The sequence below is a fragment of the Aquarana catesbeiana genome, linkage group LG01 (assembly GCF_042186555.1).
Source record: "Aquarana catesbeiana isolate 2022-GZ linkage group LG01, ASM4218655v1, whole genome shotgun sequence".
Lineage (NCBI taxonomy): Eukaryota > Metazoa > Chordata > Amphibia > Anura > Ranidae > Aquarana > Aquarana catesbeiana.
Genome location: NC_133324.1, coordinates 606,854,685 through 606,875,158, shown reverse-complemented (window position 1 = coordinate 606,875,158; position 20,474 = coordinate 606,854,685). Strand labels below are relative to the sequence as shown.

The window sequence follows — 20,474 nt, the reverse complement described above, 5'->3', positions numbered from 1 at the left end:
AAGGGCCTATCACTAACTGCCCTACCACTTATAACAGTCACAAATGACAACAATGCAGTAATCAGTAAAAAAAAAAAAAAAAAAACTGCTAATGGTGTCACTGTGACAGGGGGTGCAGGGCGGTGATTGGGGGGTGATCGGAACAAAAAGACCGACACAAGGAGAGATGACATCACTTCCTCTGCCGCTGTTTACATTACAGCAGCAGAGGAAGATTGTCATTCGTTGGGAGCGATTGCGAGGGGGAGGCCACGAATTCTGCCACAGTATATCTGCGTTAGGCGGTCAGCAAGTGGTTAAATACTCATTTAAGTTTTATCCTTATGTTGGCCAATCATGTTTGTGTCAACTCTGCTTGCAATGTTATGTGCAGAAGTAATAATTTATTTTTTATTTTTTTTAATCCACAGTTTCCTTCCAACCTACAGCAATGGCAGGACGTTGCAGCCCAGTTCCATCATCAGTGGGATTTTCCCAACTGTGGTGGTGCTATTGATGGAAAACATGTCCGGATTGTCCCACCACCCAACTCTGGCTCATATTATTTCAATTATAAGGGCTTTTCAATTATAAGCTATACATTGTTTTGTAAACAATATTTTACTCAAAGCACATTCACATGTGCATTTTAAGGTTTTAAAACAAACCAACATCTTGGTGTATAACACATATGTTTTGCATTATTTCTCCTTTTTTGTGGCTAAACAGGCATGTTAGAAAACATTAGATACACATCCCCAACTCAGGAACTTACAAAGTTCGAGTTTGGTAAAGTAAAGGCCAAATGAGACATTAGTATCTCAAGACTGTATGGCTGTTGCCTTCCTCACCCCTCAAAAAGCCAAAAATTTGAAGCTACGGACACGTAGAGGCAGAACTAATAAATGTCCCTTATGATTCCCAGCCAAAAATGTGTGTAGTTTCAAACATGTTATTTTCTAAACCCACAAAAGACACAGTGTGTCAACATGTGCTATCTCCCATCACGGAGTATCAATGGATGTGTTTTGGAGGGGTCCCTTCCTCTGACCTACTTTAGTTATGAGGAAGGGGTTGTGGGAGAAGGGGAAAAAGGACGCCAGGTCCTGTCACCGGCTGTGCCGTGATATACGTTTATCCCATCTGGTATCCAAAATGTGGAGATGACACGGCCGTGAGAGGGGAACCAGAACGAGGCTTGGCAAGCCTGACGTCACGAATGTGCGACGCGTTTCCCAGTATTCACGCTATGGATGGTAAACATAGCAGCACTCCTTCCTTGACAAAGGAGTGCTGCTATGTTTACCATCCATAGCGTGAATACTCGGAAACGTGTCGCACATTTGTGACGTCACGGCTCCGCGCCATGCTTTGCTGTGCTTGCCAAGCCTCGTTCTGGTTCCCCTCTAACAGCCGTGTCATCTCCACATCTTGGATACCAGACGGGACGAACGTATATCACGGCACAGCCTGTGACAGCACCCGGCGTCCTTTTTCCCCTTCTCCCGGAACCCACACCTGGCCGGATGACTGCATCAGTCACCTCATCTCTGCTCTGTTTGCCACCTTTATGAGGTCTAGGAGAAACCACTGTGCCCCACCACCTCACACCATCCTCATTGGATTTGATGTGTTGCCAGCCGTTTATGGACATGCTGAGGCTTGTAGTCCCCCTCCTCTCCTCCCATCCAAAGAAATGCTTGAACGCAGATGTGCAGTCTTCCATGTGAGTGGATATTGTTTTTTATAATAAATGCTTTATTGATACATATTCAGAGGCACCCCTCTCCTTGTTTTTAATGGAGATATCACGTACGTCTTGTACGTCACTACGTTCGTAATTGTTGGCCAACATTTGTGTGACCGTGTGTATGCAAGACAAGTTGGAGCCAACAACCTTCGAACAAAAATTCATGGTTTTGTTGTTGGAAAGTCTGATCGTGTGTACGGGGCATTCGTAATTTGCACAGTCGTTTTTACACTAAAGAAAATTTAGAAAACAGGACCTTGTGGTGCACCTAGAGAAGTGGAGTGGAGAAACACTGAGTTCTGTCCCTAAACTTTGACATTTCAAAGTCATAAAAACATGGTAAATATTAAAAGGGCACACAGGAGCCATCAAGTGGAACAAGAAACTTCAGACCAGGCAAGAGGATATTAAAATTTGGCAAGCATGTCCACAAAATCTCGGATTCCTCGCTGTAAAACAGTTGCACCCTCCTTGATTTGCTCCAGATCCTTCAAACAATGCAACATATCTGCACTCATTCTGCCAATAGTGCATCGTGGAAGATCATGACCTAGTAAGAAGAGTAAAAAAAATTAAGGGAACGATGGTCAAGTGGCTGAACCCCTACATAGAGAGTTTATGGTCAAGTTACTAGTCAAATTCCGTAAATACTCACCCTACCCAGTCTATGGTTGCTTGCAACCTGCTTGCCCTTCAGACACCTACACTACTAGGAATGTATACACTGCAACTACTTTGTAATCTTGGCCCTGGTGCCTGGGTCTCCAAAACTCAGGGACCTAGCAACACTGCCAGCTCCTTCCACCTCTTCCTTCTCCATGCTAATATTAGGGCACTACATAATTTGCTAATGTTGGAGTGGGTGTTTTGTTTGGACATCTAAACACTCGACATGTATACACATTTGAAGGCTGATTCCAAGAATACTTACTTGCGCAAACAAGAGGCTCCCCAATACTTTCTTCCTCTTCTGGGTCACTTTGGCCCTCAGTGTGACTCGCATCAGGGGATTTGACATCCACAATGGCAAGGTCTTTGCTGGGTCCAGGAGTCAGATCCCATGGCTCCAAACAAACATCCTGGGTGAGCTCACCACACTCACTTTCCTCTAAAAAGAAACAATACACACTTCATTAAGCCACCCCAAGTCCCATCGGTTTCTAGCATCCATTTTGCAACTTTGCCATTAGTTGACCAACCTTGCACTTGGTCTGATGTCAATGTTTGCTCCTGACTAGTGGACTCCACCATCCTGCACTCTGGTTGTTTTTATGTGAAAAATGCATAGAAAGGGGAAGGTGATGTCATTTTACAGAGGGCAAACACTGGACAAGTGCCAACATTGAAAAAGTACAGCAGTTGCCCCCCACCCCACTTGTCTCCTATGGGATAGGGGATATATGATGACCATCCTAGCAGGCGTGACTCTGTGTGACTGTGATCCCCGGTGGCCTCTCATTAATGCGCAATGATGAGCCAGGCAGAAACCAGAAAGTGTTCTTGACTCCTTAAGTTCTGCCCTAAGCCCATGGCCTTTGGCCTACCTAGAAACACCTCTGTCGGTGGCTAAATGAGTATGTTTGAAGTTGGCACTTACATTTTTGTGGGGAAGATGGCCTTGTTGCCTCCCCTGTCGGGGCCCGAGCGGGGGTAGCCTCCCTTCGTCCCTTGTGGTGGCTTGGCTGTAGCCTCCTTTTTTGGTGCCTCCCTGTTGAAGAGAAATAAACTTGATCCAAAAATAAAGAAATGTCCAAAACCAGGAGCAAATAAGAATGTTCATTTCTGCTTTATATTTACCTTCATCTTTAGAATACCAAGTCATACAAAGATTTTAGAAAATATTAAATAGAATTCTCTCAAGCTACTTGTATAAAGAACATATACCGACAGCTAATTTTCACATATCCATATTGGTTAGATACAAATATTGCTTACTTTTTTATGATCTGATGTATGTACTCCATCTGGTCTTGTTCACGGTGTTTGAGATCAGATCATCATTTTCTGGTTTGGTCCTTTTATCGTTCCACCGAAAATTCGTAATGCAAAACGGCGATGACCTTCTCCAAAATTAGGTCCTTTCGGCTGTTGGGTCTTTCATAATTGCGCAGCTTGCAGTCATAATCGTGCTTTTCTAGGATGCGCACCATCTCGCCCTTGTTCATGGGGGTTGCTTTGTGCCTCCTATGAGCTCCGCCACCTCGGAGCTGCCTGGAATCCGCCATGTTGTCCCTCCCGAATGTTCAGCCATGTGTGTCGCATGCGAAAGAGAGATGGTCACACCCCAGCATCATGACACACTGAGAGCAGAGTTTCACACATGTGCAGGGTATATAAAGCCAAATCGCACAGTCGATGTAACGGCCATAGGAACAATCTTGGAGTGGAGGACGAACGATCGCCATCGCCAACACACAAAAGGAGCCATAAAACGAAGGGACAATTGGAATTTGGGGCATAGATGGGTAGTGACCTATACTGCTTAGATTGAGGCCTATATTGGGACCAGCTTATGAGTTAAGCCAGGCATTATGGTTTGTCTTGTGTTCTGTCTTGCAGGCAGCATATCATTTATCACGACAGATAAATTTACAGCACCTGATTTTTTACCACAATTCATTGACCTGTACCGGGAGCTGCCCTTCTCTGGAAGGTCAAGAGTCGAGATTACTCAAATTATTGAGGAAGGCAGCGTTGGAGAAATTGCTTGTGTTTGTGAAGCCTTTGTACCCCAGGGCAGACATCAACTATGTCAAGAACAAAATTTCCAACCTGAGGAGTTCTTTTAAAAGGGAGCTCAACAAGGTCCTTGACTCAGAGATCTGGAGCAGCAGCAGATGACCTATATTTTTCTCCAGGCTGTGGTATTACAACAGCCTGCAGTTTTTGACCGACCAGACAGAACCCAGGCCATCACTGTCTATGCTCCCTTCGACATCTGCTGAGGCCACAGCTCCTGAGGTCCACGCAGGTCCTGCTGCACAGTATGAAGATGTGGAGGAGCCCAGCTTGACCCAGGTATAGCGTTGTTGAACATATTTGTATCCAAAAATACCATGATGATAACTAGATGTTATTGTTCAAGTGTTTCTGCCTTTACAAAGTGGTTTCCATATCAATAGACAGTAGTGACCAAAAATGATTTGAACAAGAATGAAAAATGATGGAGTCTTTTCTATATCTCCACATTCAATTTGCAACAGTGAGAAGATCAAAATTGTGTGTGATTGAAGACCAAACCCTAAAAAAGATTCTAACTATGTCCCATTTTCATACACAGGAAACTGTCAGTCTGGAGGAGCCAGCAGGCAGCAGCCAGACGGAGTCACAGATCCCTCCCCTATGCCCTCCTGCTAAAAGGGCCAGGAAGAGCAGGAATCTGAAGGAGGTTACAGCTGCCTTCCTCAGCCAGGCCACTACTGCCATCCGGACAGACCCAGATGAGGCTGAGGGATTTGCCATGCTGACTGCCAATAAATAAGGGCAGATGGACGGTGAACAAAGGAGCAGGTGTGAGGAACTCATCCTGCAGCTCCTCAACAAGGGGGTGAGGGGCCAAATTGCCGAAAACACACACCTGTGTGATTTTGTGGCCCCACATCCACCACCTCAACAGCCAACCCACACACTACAGCCACCCCACCCACCACAGCAGTATGGTCATCGGTCTGGGGATTTGCACCCCTACCCCCTTTACTATTTTTTTTTTTTTTTGCTTTGTTGAATAATGATTTTATTTGTTATATTTTCTATATTTTTCTTGGTTAAGTTCTTTATATTTGGATGGCAGATAGCATCTCTAATTTAATTTGTTTTCTTTTTTTAATGCACAATAAAACAATTGTGTAGAATAATACTTGCCTATGTGTTTTACTTCAAATGACAGTTTGGGAGTAGGCAGTTACATTTTCAGAAATACAATGTAAAATTAACAAGGGACACATAGTTGTATCTTTGATCTTAAAAACTACGGGATAATGGTGTTGTGGTAACTTGCCCAAAAAATAAAACAACAAGCATAATAATATTATTCTTGATATCACTAGAAAAAGAAATCCTTTTCAAATACATTTGCCATAACTTCATCAGTATCAAAGTAGCTTCATTATTATCCCATTAAAGAAGAAGAGAATGTGCGCTGCAGTTGGACATTTCATATTTTGCCACGTCGCAAATGTTATTTCTCCATTACGAACACTAGTTTACAAGAACGAAGGTTTCCAGCTCGTCCTTAGTTCTGAGCATGCGTGTTTGTACTTTGGACTTTTGTGTGACGGACTTGTATACAGACGACATGAAAATCTGACAACAGTCTGTTGTCCACCGAAAATTTACTAGCCTGCCATCCAACATTTGTTGGCCGAAAGTTGGACAACAGTTATCTGAAGGAGCATACTCACAGTCGTATTTTAGGCAAACAGTCTGTCATCACACAACCCCCTGCCCACATTCGGATCGTGTGTACGAGGCTTAACAAAACAATGCCTGATATCTTTTGAACAACTTGCTGGCAGTGGATTAAAGGCTCCAAAAGTGTGATTTCAAAATGCCAAAAAATCATTCTAGGATGTTTTATGAGCACAACTTTATCCGCTCTGTTCTGCTCTCTTTGGACATACATTATAATTTTTAGGCATTTTATTTATCCATAAAGTAGCCATCTGATGACAGTAACTGGATAAAGGGATCATGGCAAGTTCCAACAAACCTCACAACTTGATTCTCCTAATGTGGGAATTACATACAACTGCAAGCTGAGTGAGTTAAAGAGAGGCATTTTCTAAGACTGGAGCAGACAGAATCTGGAGAATCTGTGCATAGTAACCAATCAGCTTCTAGTTTTCATTTTCAAAACTTAACTGAGGAAGCTGAGGCTAGAAGCTGATTGGTTACTATGCACAGTTGTGTCAGATTCTTTCTGCTTCTGTTTTAGTGAATTTCCCCAAAAGTGTTTTCTCTTACGTCCATTTCCACACTCTAGATGATGGTGTGAGTGGAATATGAGTACAGTTGCAGGTACTGAGGAATTTCAGTATCCCCCTTAGAAAAAAGCTCACTTTTAATGACATGTGAGACTGTAACACGACATTGCCTCAGCTTGTGTTCCCTAGCCAATTCTTTGTTGCTTCTTGTCTATGATTGAATGTTCTCATATACGCTTGTAAAGTTACAGAACCGCTATTTGTTTCAGTCAGTATCTCTGACCTAACATATCATCAGGTAGTTTATACAGATGGTATGTAAAACATCTGAATGTGTATAACTACTTATATTTCTTCCATCATTGTGCTGCTGTACCCTTCTAACTCAGCTGCCTAGAGCAACACTTGCATTTCAGTACTATGAGGACAACCTCTAATTCATGTTTCAAGAAATAAGTTTTGGGGCTTTAGAGTTGCAACTTTGCGGACTAATTGCTTTACAGCAAAGGTCTACAAACTGCGGTCCAGGGGCCAGATGCGGTCTTTGCTTGCTTTTATCCGGCCCTTGGGCCACTATTTCATCCACTGACACCAACGATGGGGCACAATTCCTCCCAATGACACCAAAGATAGGGCACTATTTGCACCAATGACACCAACAATGGTGCACAATTTCTCCCAATGACACAGCGATGGGGCACGGTTCCTTTCATTGAGACCAATGTTGGGGCATTGTTTACTCCCACTGATACTGGGACATTTTCTACTCCCCATGGCCACAGTCTGACCCCCCCCCCCCAAGGTCTGAAGGGCAGAAAACTAGTCCCTTGTTTAGAAAGTATGGAGACCCCTGCTTTAGAGCTAAAGCTGGCCGTAATAGATTTCTTTTGTTAAGCTCCAGGCTGAACTAAGGAAGTCTAACAGATTCCTCTGTCCATACAAACTGAGTAGATAGACAAATCCCTCATGGTGGGCTATCCTGACAGCTGATAACATTTGCTGTCGGAATACCTAAACAGTGCCTGCAGCTGCTTAGCTGCAGGAGCTGTTTGGATGACAATTTTCACCCCAATTCCTTTAACAAAGGTAGATTAAGCAACTTTTTTCAAGCTACCTGGGCCACTCACTGTTAGAATTTTGGCCAAATCGTCAAAAGAATTTCGAAGTTAGAATTGTTCTGAATCAATCAAGAATGTATAGCTGGCCATAGATGGATTGAAATTCAGTTCAGCAGGGACTTTCTGAATCTACATCCATCTATGGCCGCTCCTGTTCAAGAGGAGTTGATCTAATGATTGACTCCTCTCAAACACCATTGATAAACTTTAGTTTGACTGGATCGCTGATCAGTGTATTCTGATAGCGGAGGAGTCCTGCTGTTGGAATACAATAGCGTATAAGAAAAGATTACCCTATCCACCTCACTTGTGTGGATGGAGGAATCCGTTTAGTTTTCTAAGATTAGTCCGCTGGGTGAGTTATCTATGGCCAGGTTACCAGAGTGTGGTCAGCTTAACCAGCAATGGTGCTTTATTGCATCAGAGTCATTATTAACAATTGTGTATTCAACACTACTACATGCCTTCAGTCAAAGGTCTCAGCTTTTATTATTTGGGAAAGTAAAAGAAAAAATAATTTCTGCATAAGTAATCCCTTTTTTCTATGCTCTGGTTCTTATTAATAAACATCTGCAATTTCTTTTTACATCTGCTATTCTATTATAGTTCAACCATCTAACACAGGATATACTATGCTAAAATATGACTTATTACTCAGATTAACAGCACTTTCTTGGTTTCACTGTTTTGCTAAACATTGAATACCATGCCATTTTATTTTTGCTGCGTTCTCAATAACATGATCTTTGAAAGCTACCAGATCACAAAATACCATTTCATGTTTGGAGTCTGCTTTGTGAATATCAAGGGTAATTTTCTGGCCAAGTTCCCTAGTGACATTTTCCCTCTATGTAGGCCCTGTCATACTTGGAACTGATTTGCCTGTGTAATTTCCCCCCAAGTATAGTTCTGTTTTTCTTCCTCGTACTGCTGTTCCTTTTGTGTCTTGTATCTTATTAATAAGCATTTGCATATCTTCCTCTTTCTTTAGATATCTGTTCATGCGCAACCACCTAATCATATTTATTTATACATAAATGCATATGGGCTATGCCTTTTATATGCAAATTTCATACCAGCCATTTCACGGTTCTCCCCATGATTGCAGTCAAAATGTTTTTGTTTTTTGTTTTAATTCATTCAGAAATACCAATGTTGCAAGTATAAGTGCTTGCCTATTCGCTTACTACTGTAACTTAGTAGCATTTTGAGTCAGGTTGAAAAAAGGCACAGGTTCATTGAATTCTTATCACAGTTTAGGAACAGTGTAAACATTGCTTTGCTTACAATCAGTATGTCTGCTTCATTACTATATCTGCAGACAAGAAGTAGGGACAAGGATGACTTTTGTTCCATGTAACTTTTTGAAATAATGGCTTCACTGTCAGAAGCCATAAGTGAAGCTTTCTGTTTAGGAGTGCAGTCGCTGGAAACTATAAACTGCTAGAATCAGGCAGCAGCCAGTGTTTATTTTGACATTGAATTTTGATTTAGTTTTAGTTATAGTCTTTGACTAAAATGCCATTTTAGTTTTTTTAGTTGACTAAAATAATTTTAGTTAACTAAAATCTAATGTGTTTAGGTAAATTGTAATGCATTGTTTAAGCATTTCTATAGAATTTCCAAACTCATTATATACTCCTGGAGTAAAAAATCTAATATCATGTTATTATTTATGGTATTATGGTTTGAATAAACTCACATATATAGATTTAGCCACTGTGGACGGTCTAAGGATGCCTGTAATGCTGCATAGTGCTCTGGACTGTGGTCTGAGGAGTCCTGTAATGCTGCAGAGTGCTTTGGACGGTGGTCTGAGGAGGCCAGTAATGTTGCAGAGTACTATGTATACACTATGTATACATACACTATGTAGACAGTGTATGTAAACGTCAGTGTATGTAGGTCAGGCAGGTCAGTGTAGGTAGGTCAGTGTATGTAGGTCACTACCGTCAGTGTATGTAGGTCATGTAGGTCAGTGTATGTAGGTCAGTGTATGTAGGTCACTACCGTCAGTGTATGTAGGTCATGTAGGTCAGTGTATGTAGGTCAGTGTATGTAGGTCACTACCGTCAGTGTATGAAGGTCACTACCGTCAGTGTATGTAGGTCATATAGGTCAGAGTATGTAGGTCATGTAGGTCAGTGTATGTAGGTCAGTGTATGTAGGTCACTACCGTCAGTGTATGTAGGTCATGTAGGTCAGTGTATGTAGGTCAGTGTATGTAGGTCACTACCGTCAGTGTATGTAGGTCATGTAGGTCAGTGTATGTAGGTCAGTGTATGTAGGTCACTACCGTCAGTGTATGTAGGTCACTACCGTCAGTGTATGTAGGTCATGTAGGTCAGTGTATGTAGGTCATGTAGGTCAGTGTATGTAGGTCAGTGTATGTAGGTCACTACCGTCAGTTTATGTAGGTCATGTAGGTCAGTGTATGTAGGACACTGCCGTCAGTGTATGTAGGTCAGTGTATGTAGGTCACTACAGTCAGTGTATGTAGGTCAGTGTATGTAGGTCACTACCGTCAGTGTATGTAGGTCAGTGTATATAGGTCATTACCGTCAGTGTATGTAGGTCAGTGTATGTAGGTCAGTGTATGTTGGTCACTACCGTCAGTGTATGTAGGTCAGTGTATAGGTCACTACCATCAGTGTATGTAGGTCATGTAGGTCAGTGTATGTAGGTCACTACCCCCATTGTATGTAGGTCAGTGTATGTAGGCCAGTGTATGCAGGTCACTACCGTCAGTGTATGTAGGTCACTACCATCAGTGTATGTAGGTCATGTAGGTCAGTGTATGTAGGTCAGTGTATGTAGGTCCCTACCGCCAGTGTATGTAGGTCAGTGTATGTAGGTCACTACCGTCAGTGTATGTAGGTCAGTGTATGTAGGTCAGTGTATGTAGGTCACTACCGTCAGTGTATGTAGGTCAGTGTATGTAGGTCACTACCGTCAGTGTATGTAGGTCAGTGTATGTAGGTCACTACCGTCAGTGTATGTAGTTCAGTGTATGTAGATCATTACCGTCAGTGTATGTAGGTCAGTGTATGTAGGTCAGTGTATGTAGGTCACTACCGTCAGTGTATGTAGGTCACTACCGTCAGTGTATGTATGTAGGTCAGTGTATGTAGGTCACTACCGTCAGTGTATGTAGGTCATGTAGGTCAGTGTATGTAGGTCATGTAGGTCAGTGTATGTAGGTCAGTGTATGTAGGTCACTACTGTCAGTGTATGTAGGTCAGTGTATGTAGGTCACTACCGTCAGTGTATGTAGGTCATGTAGGTCAGTGTATGTAGGTCACTGCCGTCAGTGTATGTAGGTCAGTGTATGTAGGTCACTACAGTCAGTGTATGTAGGTCAGTGTATGTAGGTCACTACCGTCAGTGTATGTAGGTCACTACCGTCAGTGTATGTAGGTCATGTAGGTCAGTGTATGTTGGTCACTACCGTCAGTGTATGTAGGTCAGTGTATAGGTCCCTACAATCAGTGTATGTAGGTCATGTAGGTCAGTGTATGTAGGTCAGTGTATGTAGGTCACTACCGTCAGTGTATGTAGGTCAGTGTATGTAGGTCAGTGTATGTAGGTCATGTAGGTCAGAGTATGTAGGTCAGTGTATGTAGGTCCCTACCGCCAGTGTATGTAGGTCAGTGTATGTAGGTCACTACCGTCAGTGTATGTAGGTCATGTAGGTCAGTGTATGTAGGTCAGTGTATGTAGGTCACTACCGTCAGTGTATGTAGGTCAGTGTATGTAGGTCACTACTGTCAGTGTATGTAGGTCAGTGTATGTAGGTCACTACCGTCAGTGTATGTAGGTCAGTGTATGTAGGTCACTACCGTCAGTGTATGTAGGTCAGTGTATAGGTCACTACCATCAGTGTATGTAGGTCATGTAGGTCAGTGTATGTAGGTCACTACCGCCATTGTATGTAGGTCAGTGTATGTAGGCCAGTGTATGCAGGTCACTACCGTCAGTGTATGTAGGTCACTACCATCAGTGTATGTAGGTCATGTAGGTCAGTGTATGTAGGTCAGTGTATGTAGGTCCCTACCGCCAGTGTATGTAGGTCAGTGTATGTAGGTCACTACCGTCAGTGTATGTAGGTCATGTAGGTCAGTGTATGTAGGTCAGTGTATGTAGGTCACTACCGTCAGTGTATGTAGGTCAGTGTATGTAGGTCACTACCGTCAGTGTATGTAGGTCAGTGTATGTAGGTCACTACCGTCAGTGTATGTAGTTCAGTGTATGTAGATCATTACCGTCAGTGTATGTAGGTCAGTGTATGTAGGTCAGTGTATGTAGGTCACTACCGTCAGTGTATGTAGGTCACTACCGTCAGTGTATGTATGTAGGTCAGTGTATGTAGGTCACTACCGTCAGTGTATGTAGGTCATGTAGGTCAGTGTATGTAGGTCATGTAGGTCAGTGTATGTAGGTCAGTGTATGTAGGTCACTACCGTCCGTGTATGTAGGTCAGTGTATGTAGGTCACTACCGTCAGTGTATGTAGGTCATGTAGGTCAGTGTATGTAGGTCACTGCCGTCAGTGTATGTAGGTCAGTGTATGTAGGTCACTACAGTCAGTGTATGTAGGTCAGTGTATGTAGGTCACTACCGTCAGTGTATGTAGGTCACTACCGTCAGTGTATGTAGGTCATGTAGGTCAGTGTATGTTGGTCACTACCGTCAGTGTATGTAGGTCAGTGTATAGGTCCCTACAATCAGTGTATGTAGGTCATGTAGGTCAGTGTATGTAGGTCAGTGTATGTAGGTCACTACCGTCAGTGTATGTAGGTCAGTGTATGTAGGTCAGTGTATGTAGGTCATGTAGGTCAGAGTATGTAGGTCAGTGTATGTAGGTCCCTACCGCCAGTGTATGTAGGTCAGTGTATGTAGGTCACTACCGTCAGTGTATGTAGGTCATGTAGGTCAGTGTATGTAGGTCAGTGTATGTAGGTCACTACCGTCAGTGTATGTAGGTCAGTGTATGTAGGTCACTACTGTCAGTGTATGTAGGTCAGTGTATGTAGGTCACTACCGTCAGTGTATGTAGGTCAGTGTATGTAGGTCACTACCGTCAGTGTATGTAGGTCAGTGTATAGGTCACTACCATCAGTGTATGTAGGTCATGTAGGTCAGTGTATGTAGGTCACTACCGCCATTGTATGTAGGTCAGTGTATGTAGGCCAGTGTATGCAGGTCACTACCGTCAGTGTATGTAGGTCACTACCATCAGTGTATGTAGGTCATGTAGGTCAGTGTATGTAGGTCAGTGTATGTAGGTCCCTACCGCCAGTGTATGTAGGTCAGTGTATGTAGGTCACTACCGTCAGTGTATGTAGGTCATGTAGGTCAGTGTATGTAGGTCAGTGTATGTAGGTCACTACCGTCAGTGTATGTAGGTCAGTGTATGTAGGTCACTACCGTCAGTGTATGTAGGTCAGTGTATGTAGGTCACTACCGTCAGTGTATGTAGTTCAGTGTATGTAGATCATTACCGTCAGTGTATGTAGGTCAGTGTATGTAGGTCAGTGTATGTAGGTCACTACCGTCAGTGTATGTAGGTCACTACCGTCAGTGTATGTATGTAGGTCAGTGTATGTAGGTCACTACCGTCAGTGTATGTAGGTCATGTAGGTCAGTGTATGTAGGTCATGTAGGTCAGTGTATGTAGGTCAGTGTATGTAGGTCACTACCGTCCGTGTATGTAGGTCAGTGTATGTAGGTCACTACCGTCAGTGTATGTAGGTCATGTAGGTCAGTGTATGTAGGTCACTGCCGTCAGTGTATGTAGGTCAGTGTATGTAGGTCACTACAGTCAGTGTATGTAGGTCAGTGTATGTAGGTCACTACCGTCAGTGTATGTAGGTCACTACCATCAGTGTATGTAGGTCATGTAGGTCAGTGTATGTTGGTCACTACCGTCAGTGTATGTAGGTCAGTGTATAGGTCCCTACAATCAGTGTATGTAGGTCATGTAGGTCAGTGTATGTAGGTCAGTGTATGTAGGTCACTACCGTCAGTGTATGTAGGTCAGTGTATGTAGGTCAGTGTATGTAGGTCATGTAGGTCAGAGTATGTAGGTCAGTGTATGTAGGTCCCTACCGCCAGTGTATGTAGGTCAGTGTATGTAGGTCACTACCGTCAGTGTATGTAGGTCATGTAGGTCAGTGTATGTAGGTCAGTGTATGTAGGTCACTACCGTCAGTGTATGTAGGTCAGTGTATGTAGGTCACTACCGTCAGTGTATGTAGGTCAGTGTATGTAGGTCACTACCGTCAGTGTATGTAGGTCAGTGTATAGGTCACTACCATCAGTGTATGTAGGTCATGTAGGTCAGTGTATGTAGGTCACTACCGCCATTGTATGTAGGTCAGTGTATGTAGGCCAGTGTATGCAGGTCACTACCGTCAGTGTATGTAGGTCACTACCATCAGTGTATGTAGGTCATGTAGGTCAGTGTATGTAGGTCAGTGTATGTAGGTCCCTACCGCCAGTGTATGTAGGTCAGTGTATGTAGGTCACTACCGTCAGTGTATGTAGGTCATGTAGGTCAGTGTATGTAGGTCAGTGTATGTAGGTCACTACCGTCAGTGTATGTGGGTCAGTGTATGTAGGTCACTACCGTCAGTGTATGTAGGTCACTACCGTCAGTGTATGTAGTTCAGTGTATGTAGATCATTACCGTCAGTGTATGTAGGTCAGTGTATGTAGGTCAGTGTATGTAGGTCACTACCGTCAGTGTATGTAGGTCACTACCGTCAGTGTATGTAGGTCATGTAGGTCAGAGTATGTAGGTCAGTGTATGTAGGTCACTACCGTCAGTGTATGTAGGTCATGTAGGTCAGTGTATGTAGGTCATGTAGGTCAGTGTATGTAGGTCAGTGTATGTAGGTCACTACCGTCAGTGTATGTAGGTCAGTGTATGTAGGTCACTACCGTCAGTGTATGTAGGTCATGTAGGTCAGTGTATGTAGGTCACTGCCGTCAGTGTATGTAGGTCAGTGTATGTAGGTCACTACAGTCAGTGTATGTAGGTCAGTGTATGTAGGTCACTACCGTCAGTGTATGTAGGTCACTACCGTCAGTGTATGTAGGTCATGTAGGTCAGTGTATGTTGGTCACTACCGTCAGTGTATGTAGGTCAGTGTATAGGTCCCTACAATCAGTGTATGTAGGTCATGTAGGTCAGTGTATGTAGGTCAGTGTATGTAGGTCACTACCGTCAGTGTATGTAGGTCAGTGTATGTAGGTCACTACCGTCAGTGTATGTAGGTCATGTAGGTCAGTGTATGTAGGTCAGTGTATGTAGGTCACTACCGTCAGTGTATGTAGGTCAGTGTATGTAGGTCACTACCGTCAGTGTATGTAGGTCAGTGTATGTAGGTCAGTGTATGTAGGTCAGTGTATGTAGGTCATGTAGGTCAGTGTATGTAGGTCACTACCGTCAGTGTATGTAGGTCAGTGTATGTAGGTCATGTAGGTCAGTGTATGTAGGTCACTGTATGTAGGTCATGTAGGTCAGTGTATGTAGGTCAGGTAAGTCAGTGTATGTAGGTCAGGTAGGTCAGTGTCAGGCAGGTGAGTTTAGTGGTCAGCATTGATGGGCACTGATAAGCCACACAACCCCACGGCCCAGCCAAAAAAAAGCTTGCATCACATACCCCCCCCCCGGTGTCGGCCTTGGACTTCGGGCTGAAGCCCCTGGTCTTTTTGCCACCTAGCAACACCCCTGCTGCCTGTAATGCACAGTGCTGCTCTGGTCTCTGGCAGTCGTCACGGATGGTGAACACAGTTGCTTCTACTTGTTTGCTTGCTGGGAGCGGTACTTTTCGTTTTCGTCACTGTAAAAATGCTGACGAAATTAACACTGGCAGCAGCAGTGTAGAAAGTTTGCAGGTGATTTAATAAAGGCAAATTGACTGTTTACTTTGCAAAGGAAGTTGCCATTTGCAAAAACACTTTCTCATATGTTTATCCTACTTGTAGAAGGGGTCTGAAATGGGTACCTTATATTGGGAGGAAATACTTGTACACAGTATATAGGATACTGATGTCCTTTCAATAAATTCAGCCTGGACTGAATTGATGTTTTCACCTTCAGTTACAAGCTTACCTGCCCCCTATTGACACATCACAATGATGATCTGCCAAACTGGCCAATAAGGATGTTCAGGAACCAAGAAGTGTGAAGCTTTGTAGAGTTGAACAGCCTATGATTCTGGAGTAGTGGGGAGGATTTACAGATTTCTGGAGACAGATACAGTGTACAGAAAGCCTCCAGATTGCCATATTGCATTGAATATTACAATAACAGCAGCTGCAGATTGAAAAGGAAAGGAGGGAATCTGGACTTGTGGGAGTCACCAGGAGGACAATCTAGTGGGACAGGTCCCCCATAAAGACCTAGAAGCCTAGTTGACTTTCCTTACTGTATAGTATGGGAGTCACTAACAACTGGTGAGTGTGGAGTGATTATACCATCAAAATGGCATGCACCCCCCCATTCATACCAGGTCCCTTGGGTCCAGTATTGATTTTGAGGGGAACCCCCACGTCAAAATTCATACCAGACCCTTATGCGAGCATGCTGCCCAGCCACAGGCCACATGCCCTCAACGTGGGAAAAAAAGAGGTTTGCTCCTGACACTGGCTCCTGCTATTTGACAGCTCTATCGTCTGCCCTTGTGACATCACTGACCCAACATGCCAAGTTGGTGATGTCATAAGGGGGTGTGAACCACCTGGTGATGTCACTAGTGACCCCACCTCTTTGTTTATATAGTGGCAGGGCTGTCAGAAGGGGGTGCCAACATCAGGTAAAGACTTCTTTTTTTTTTCAGGTCGGTGGTGGCGGCGGTCATCATGATTGACTATGAATCTACATCGAGGAATATTTTATTTTTAAAGTGGTTGTAAACCCTCTCATATACCCAGTGAAGTGATAAGGCTCAGATGATACACAAAGGTGAAACAAATCCTCCTACATAAGCTTTACTTGTTTATCTGAAGTCTTCTCTTGTCCTTCAAAAGAGCACAATTGTGATAAAATCCTTCTTCATCTGTGAGGAGCAAAGATGAGGGGGTGGAGAGCTGCAGTTGCAGCTCTGAGACATTATGTGAGAGCTGATTGGAGGAAAGGGACACACCCCCTCCTCACAGCACGAATGAAGGAACCTTCAGAGCTGTGTTGTGAGTAGATAAGCTGGGCACTGAGCTCCCCCGCCCATCACAAATTTATCTCATGTGTGGGGAAAACTTCCGAGAAGTCACACATGCTGATAACAGAGGAACAATGCACCAGAGAGAAATGGCACCTAGAGCTTTGGCGAGAGACAAGTAAATGCTGCATATTTATGTGCATTGTTCAGATTTCATGACTGAGGTTTAGAATAACTTTAAATAAAGGACTTGTCAAAAACTGTGTCTGCCTTTTTATTTACTTTTGAGAACTTTTTTGGTGAATGAGTAGGCCTACTCATTCACATGGGAGGGGACAGGATCTGGAGCCCTCCTTGTTAAAGGGGGCTTTCAAATTCCAATAAGCCCCCCACCCACAGCCCCCCACATACCACTGGCCAGGGTTGTGGGGAAGAGGCCCTTGTCCCCATCAACATGGGGACAAGATGCTTTGGGGGGGGTGGAGCCCCCTGCCCCCAATGTTGAGGGCATGTGGCCAGGTATAGTTTGAGCACTCGCTCGCCCCCCCCCCCTTTCGTACTTGGATAAGGGTCTGGTATGGATAGCGTCCTTAACAACCAATACATATTCCTTATCCTGAATGGCCTGGTATGGATTGTGGGGACCCCCACGCTGTTTCTTTGACATTTTTGTATTGCTGCCAATGGTATTGTAACTCAACAACTTGTAACTTAAATGTCCTTTTTTTTCTTTAGAAATATCAGGTTTGCTGCAGCAGGTTCTATAGATGGTACAGATGCGCCACTTTACAGGCAGACTAAGCGGACCTCCCAGGCACTATATTTAAAGGGATTTTTCATTTTTATTGTTTCACTTTAAGCATCGTTAAATTCACTGCTCCTGTAAAAAAGATCTTTAAAAAAAATGTTTTTTGCATTGATACATGTCCCCCTAGGGCAGTACCTGAGCCCCCATACCCTTTTTATGGCCAAAAACTTGCATATAAGCCTTCAAATTTGGGTCTCATAGTCTTCAATAGAGTTCAGGGTTCGGGTCCGAACTGTTGCGATGTTCAAGAGTTCTGGTGCGAACAGAGCCGGGAGTGTTCGGCCCAACTCTAATCACTGTTATAAACAACTATTTTTTCTGAATGAAATATATTCATTCAGTGTGTACTATTGTGATTAGCTGTGATTGACCACAGCTAATCACATGGTACAGATGGGCTGTGATTGGCCCTGTCTGTGCCATGTAATCACTGTGGCCAATCACGGGGATCAACACAATAGTACACAATGAATGCTATGAATGGAAGCCATCCAATAATACATTGTGTACAGTTGTCATGTGATATGCTGTGGTTGGTCACAGAGATCATATGGTACCGGAAGCAGCCCAGTACACTGATCTGTCACCCCCTGTGCCCAGTGGATACAAATCACGCCTCAGCATGCCCCGTGGCGCAATCCTGGGAGGATGTCATACGACCCTCATAGGGCTGATGGGAAGCAGTTAAAAGAAGCAGTTAAAGGGATCTCTCACACAACACTTCCCTTACAATGCAATAATGGTGTGAAGCCACCCACAGATGGGAAGGCTATCTGCACCATCCTATATGCTGACTTCCATCATCCTATCATGTGCAAGCAAAAATGCTGTTTTTTAATTTTTCTTGCAAGTGATTGGGTATTCTTTGCAAGGTGGATTTTCACCACATTCACTAAGCTCTGGGGAAATATCCCCTGCAAAGTACAAAGTTCTTTGCAAAGTGAACAGCCTATTTGCCTATACAGTATCAACCCCAATGTCGTCAGACCAAAATATGGAATGCACCTAGTTGTTCAATCTGTTTTCCCAAAAGGCTGGCTGTAGTTAAATGGGATAGGGAAGGATGTAGATTTCCATACATGGGTGTCTAACAGGTTCACTTTAAGTTCCAAGCACTTAAAATAATTTATTTCTCTGTGGGATTATTCTGGAGCGCAGAAAAAAGATATATTTACAGTACTTCACAGATTCATGTTCTTACTCTGTCTTCCAGCATCTGAATGTAAACCATGCACAGAATTCACTGCTATCCCAGATTCAAGATGTGCGACTCCTGATGCAGATACAAGCCTCTCTTCTCTGGAAACTGGAGATCCACTTTTTATGGTGGAGGAAAAGGTAAATGAAAAGCTTTCTTATTATGCTTTGAACAATTATTCTTATTGCTGAATATGATATGACAATGCAGATAACCAGAGCATTAAAAAATTGAAAGATAATGCTAAACATTTTTATGCCTAATTTTACATAGTTTTCAGTATCGTGGTCAGGTGGTGTAAAGGTACTGAATGATTGGTAATGAGAATATAAACCTACATATTCAGAGCAAAAAGAAATTTTCCATTTTTAGTGCAATTGAACCAGAAAACTTTCTTAGACACTTAAAAATAGACAGATATTGAATTTTTCTTCTTCTTCTTTTTTTTTTTTTTTTTTGCTAAAAGCATTTTGAGGTATGAATAACATTACACGCCAGAGCAAAGACCATTGTGAACATTAGTGACCTAATTAACCAAATGTAAGTTCAACCATTAGGAGAAGGAGAGAAACAGAAGGATTGCGAGAGTATTATTTCCAACACAGCATCCCTGCACATGAATATTGGCACAGAGGCAATACAATTGAATGTAGCTTTTCTGCATGCAGCTAAAGAGAAAGTCCACGTGCAGTCGGTTCTGTAATTGCAGTACATTTTACCATAGGCTTATTTATTTATTGGTGCATAGTATTATGCCATGCCCTTTTTGTCACATGAATTTGCTATTCTCTACTGTACTTTCTACAAATATTAGTACTCACAATTGGATTTTGTTTTTTATAAGGATTAGATTATATAAGTGTTTGGTATTAGCACTGTTACTAGAGCTTTCCAAATGCCTCATGCATTTGCAAAGCCTTTTCAGAAATTTGTGACACATTCAGCGAGTGTTTGATTTTTTTGACACCTGTTGGAAGCTAGCTGTTAACCATTCTTTCAGAATCATAGAAAATGAACATCAAAAGCTCCTAAAGTACTTCTCAATCACTTCACTGGCCTTTATGAAGCAATCCCATTTACCTTTATCATAGGTGTATGCAGTCTATTGTATTAGGGGGTGCACGCCAAAGCTCAAACACACATGCGTATATATATATATATATATATATATATATATATATATATATATATATATATTTATTTATATATATATACATATATATATTTATATTTATATATATATATATATATATATATATATATATATTTATTTATATATATATATATATATATATATATATATATATATATATATATATATATATATATAAATAATAATGTTTTATTATATCTTTTCATGTGACAACACTGAAGAAATGACACTTTGCTACAATGTAAAGTAGTGGGTATTCAGCTTGTATAACAGTGTAAATTTTCTGTTCCCTCAAAATAACTCAACACACAGCCATTAATGTCTAAACCACTGGCAACAAAAGTGAGTACACCCCCAAGTGAAAATGTCCAAATTGGGCCCAT

At 42.6% G+C, this 20,474-nt stretch overlaps 1 protein-coding gene across 4 annotated transcripts in view; it reads left to right on the top strand.

Moving 5' to 3' along the window:
- The first annotated feature begins 18,957 nt into the window (after positions 1–18,957).
- ARHGEF18 (Rho/Rac guanine nucleotide exchange factor 18) overlaps positions 18,958–20,474 on the top strand; it is a 355,668-nt gene continuing 354,151 nt past the window's right edge. For all 4 annotated transcript variants that reach the window (XM_073599247.1, XM_073599232.1, XM_073599238.1 and 1 more), the window contains exon 1: positions 18,958–19,078. In XM_073599247.1, the coding sequence (XP_073455348.1) occupies positions 19,064–19,078 (15 nt within the window). In that variant the 5' untranslated portion in view covers positions 18,958–19,063. The remainder of the gene's footprint in view (positions 19,079–20,474) is intronic.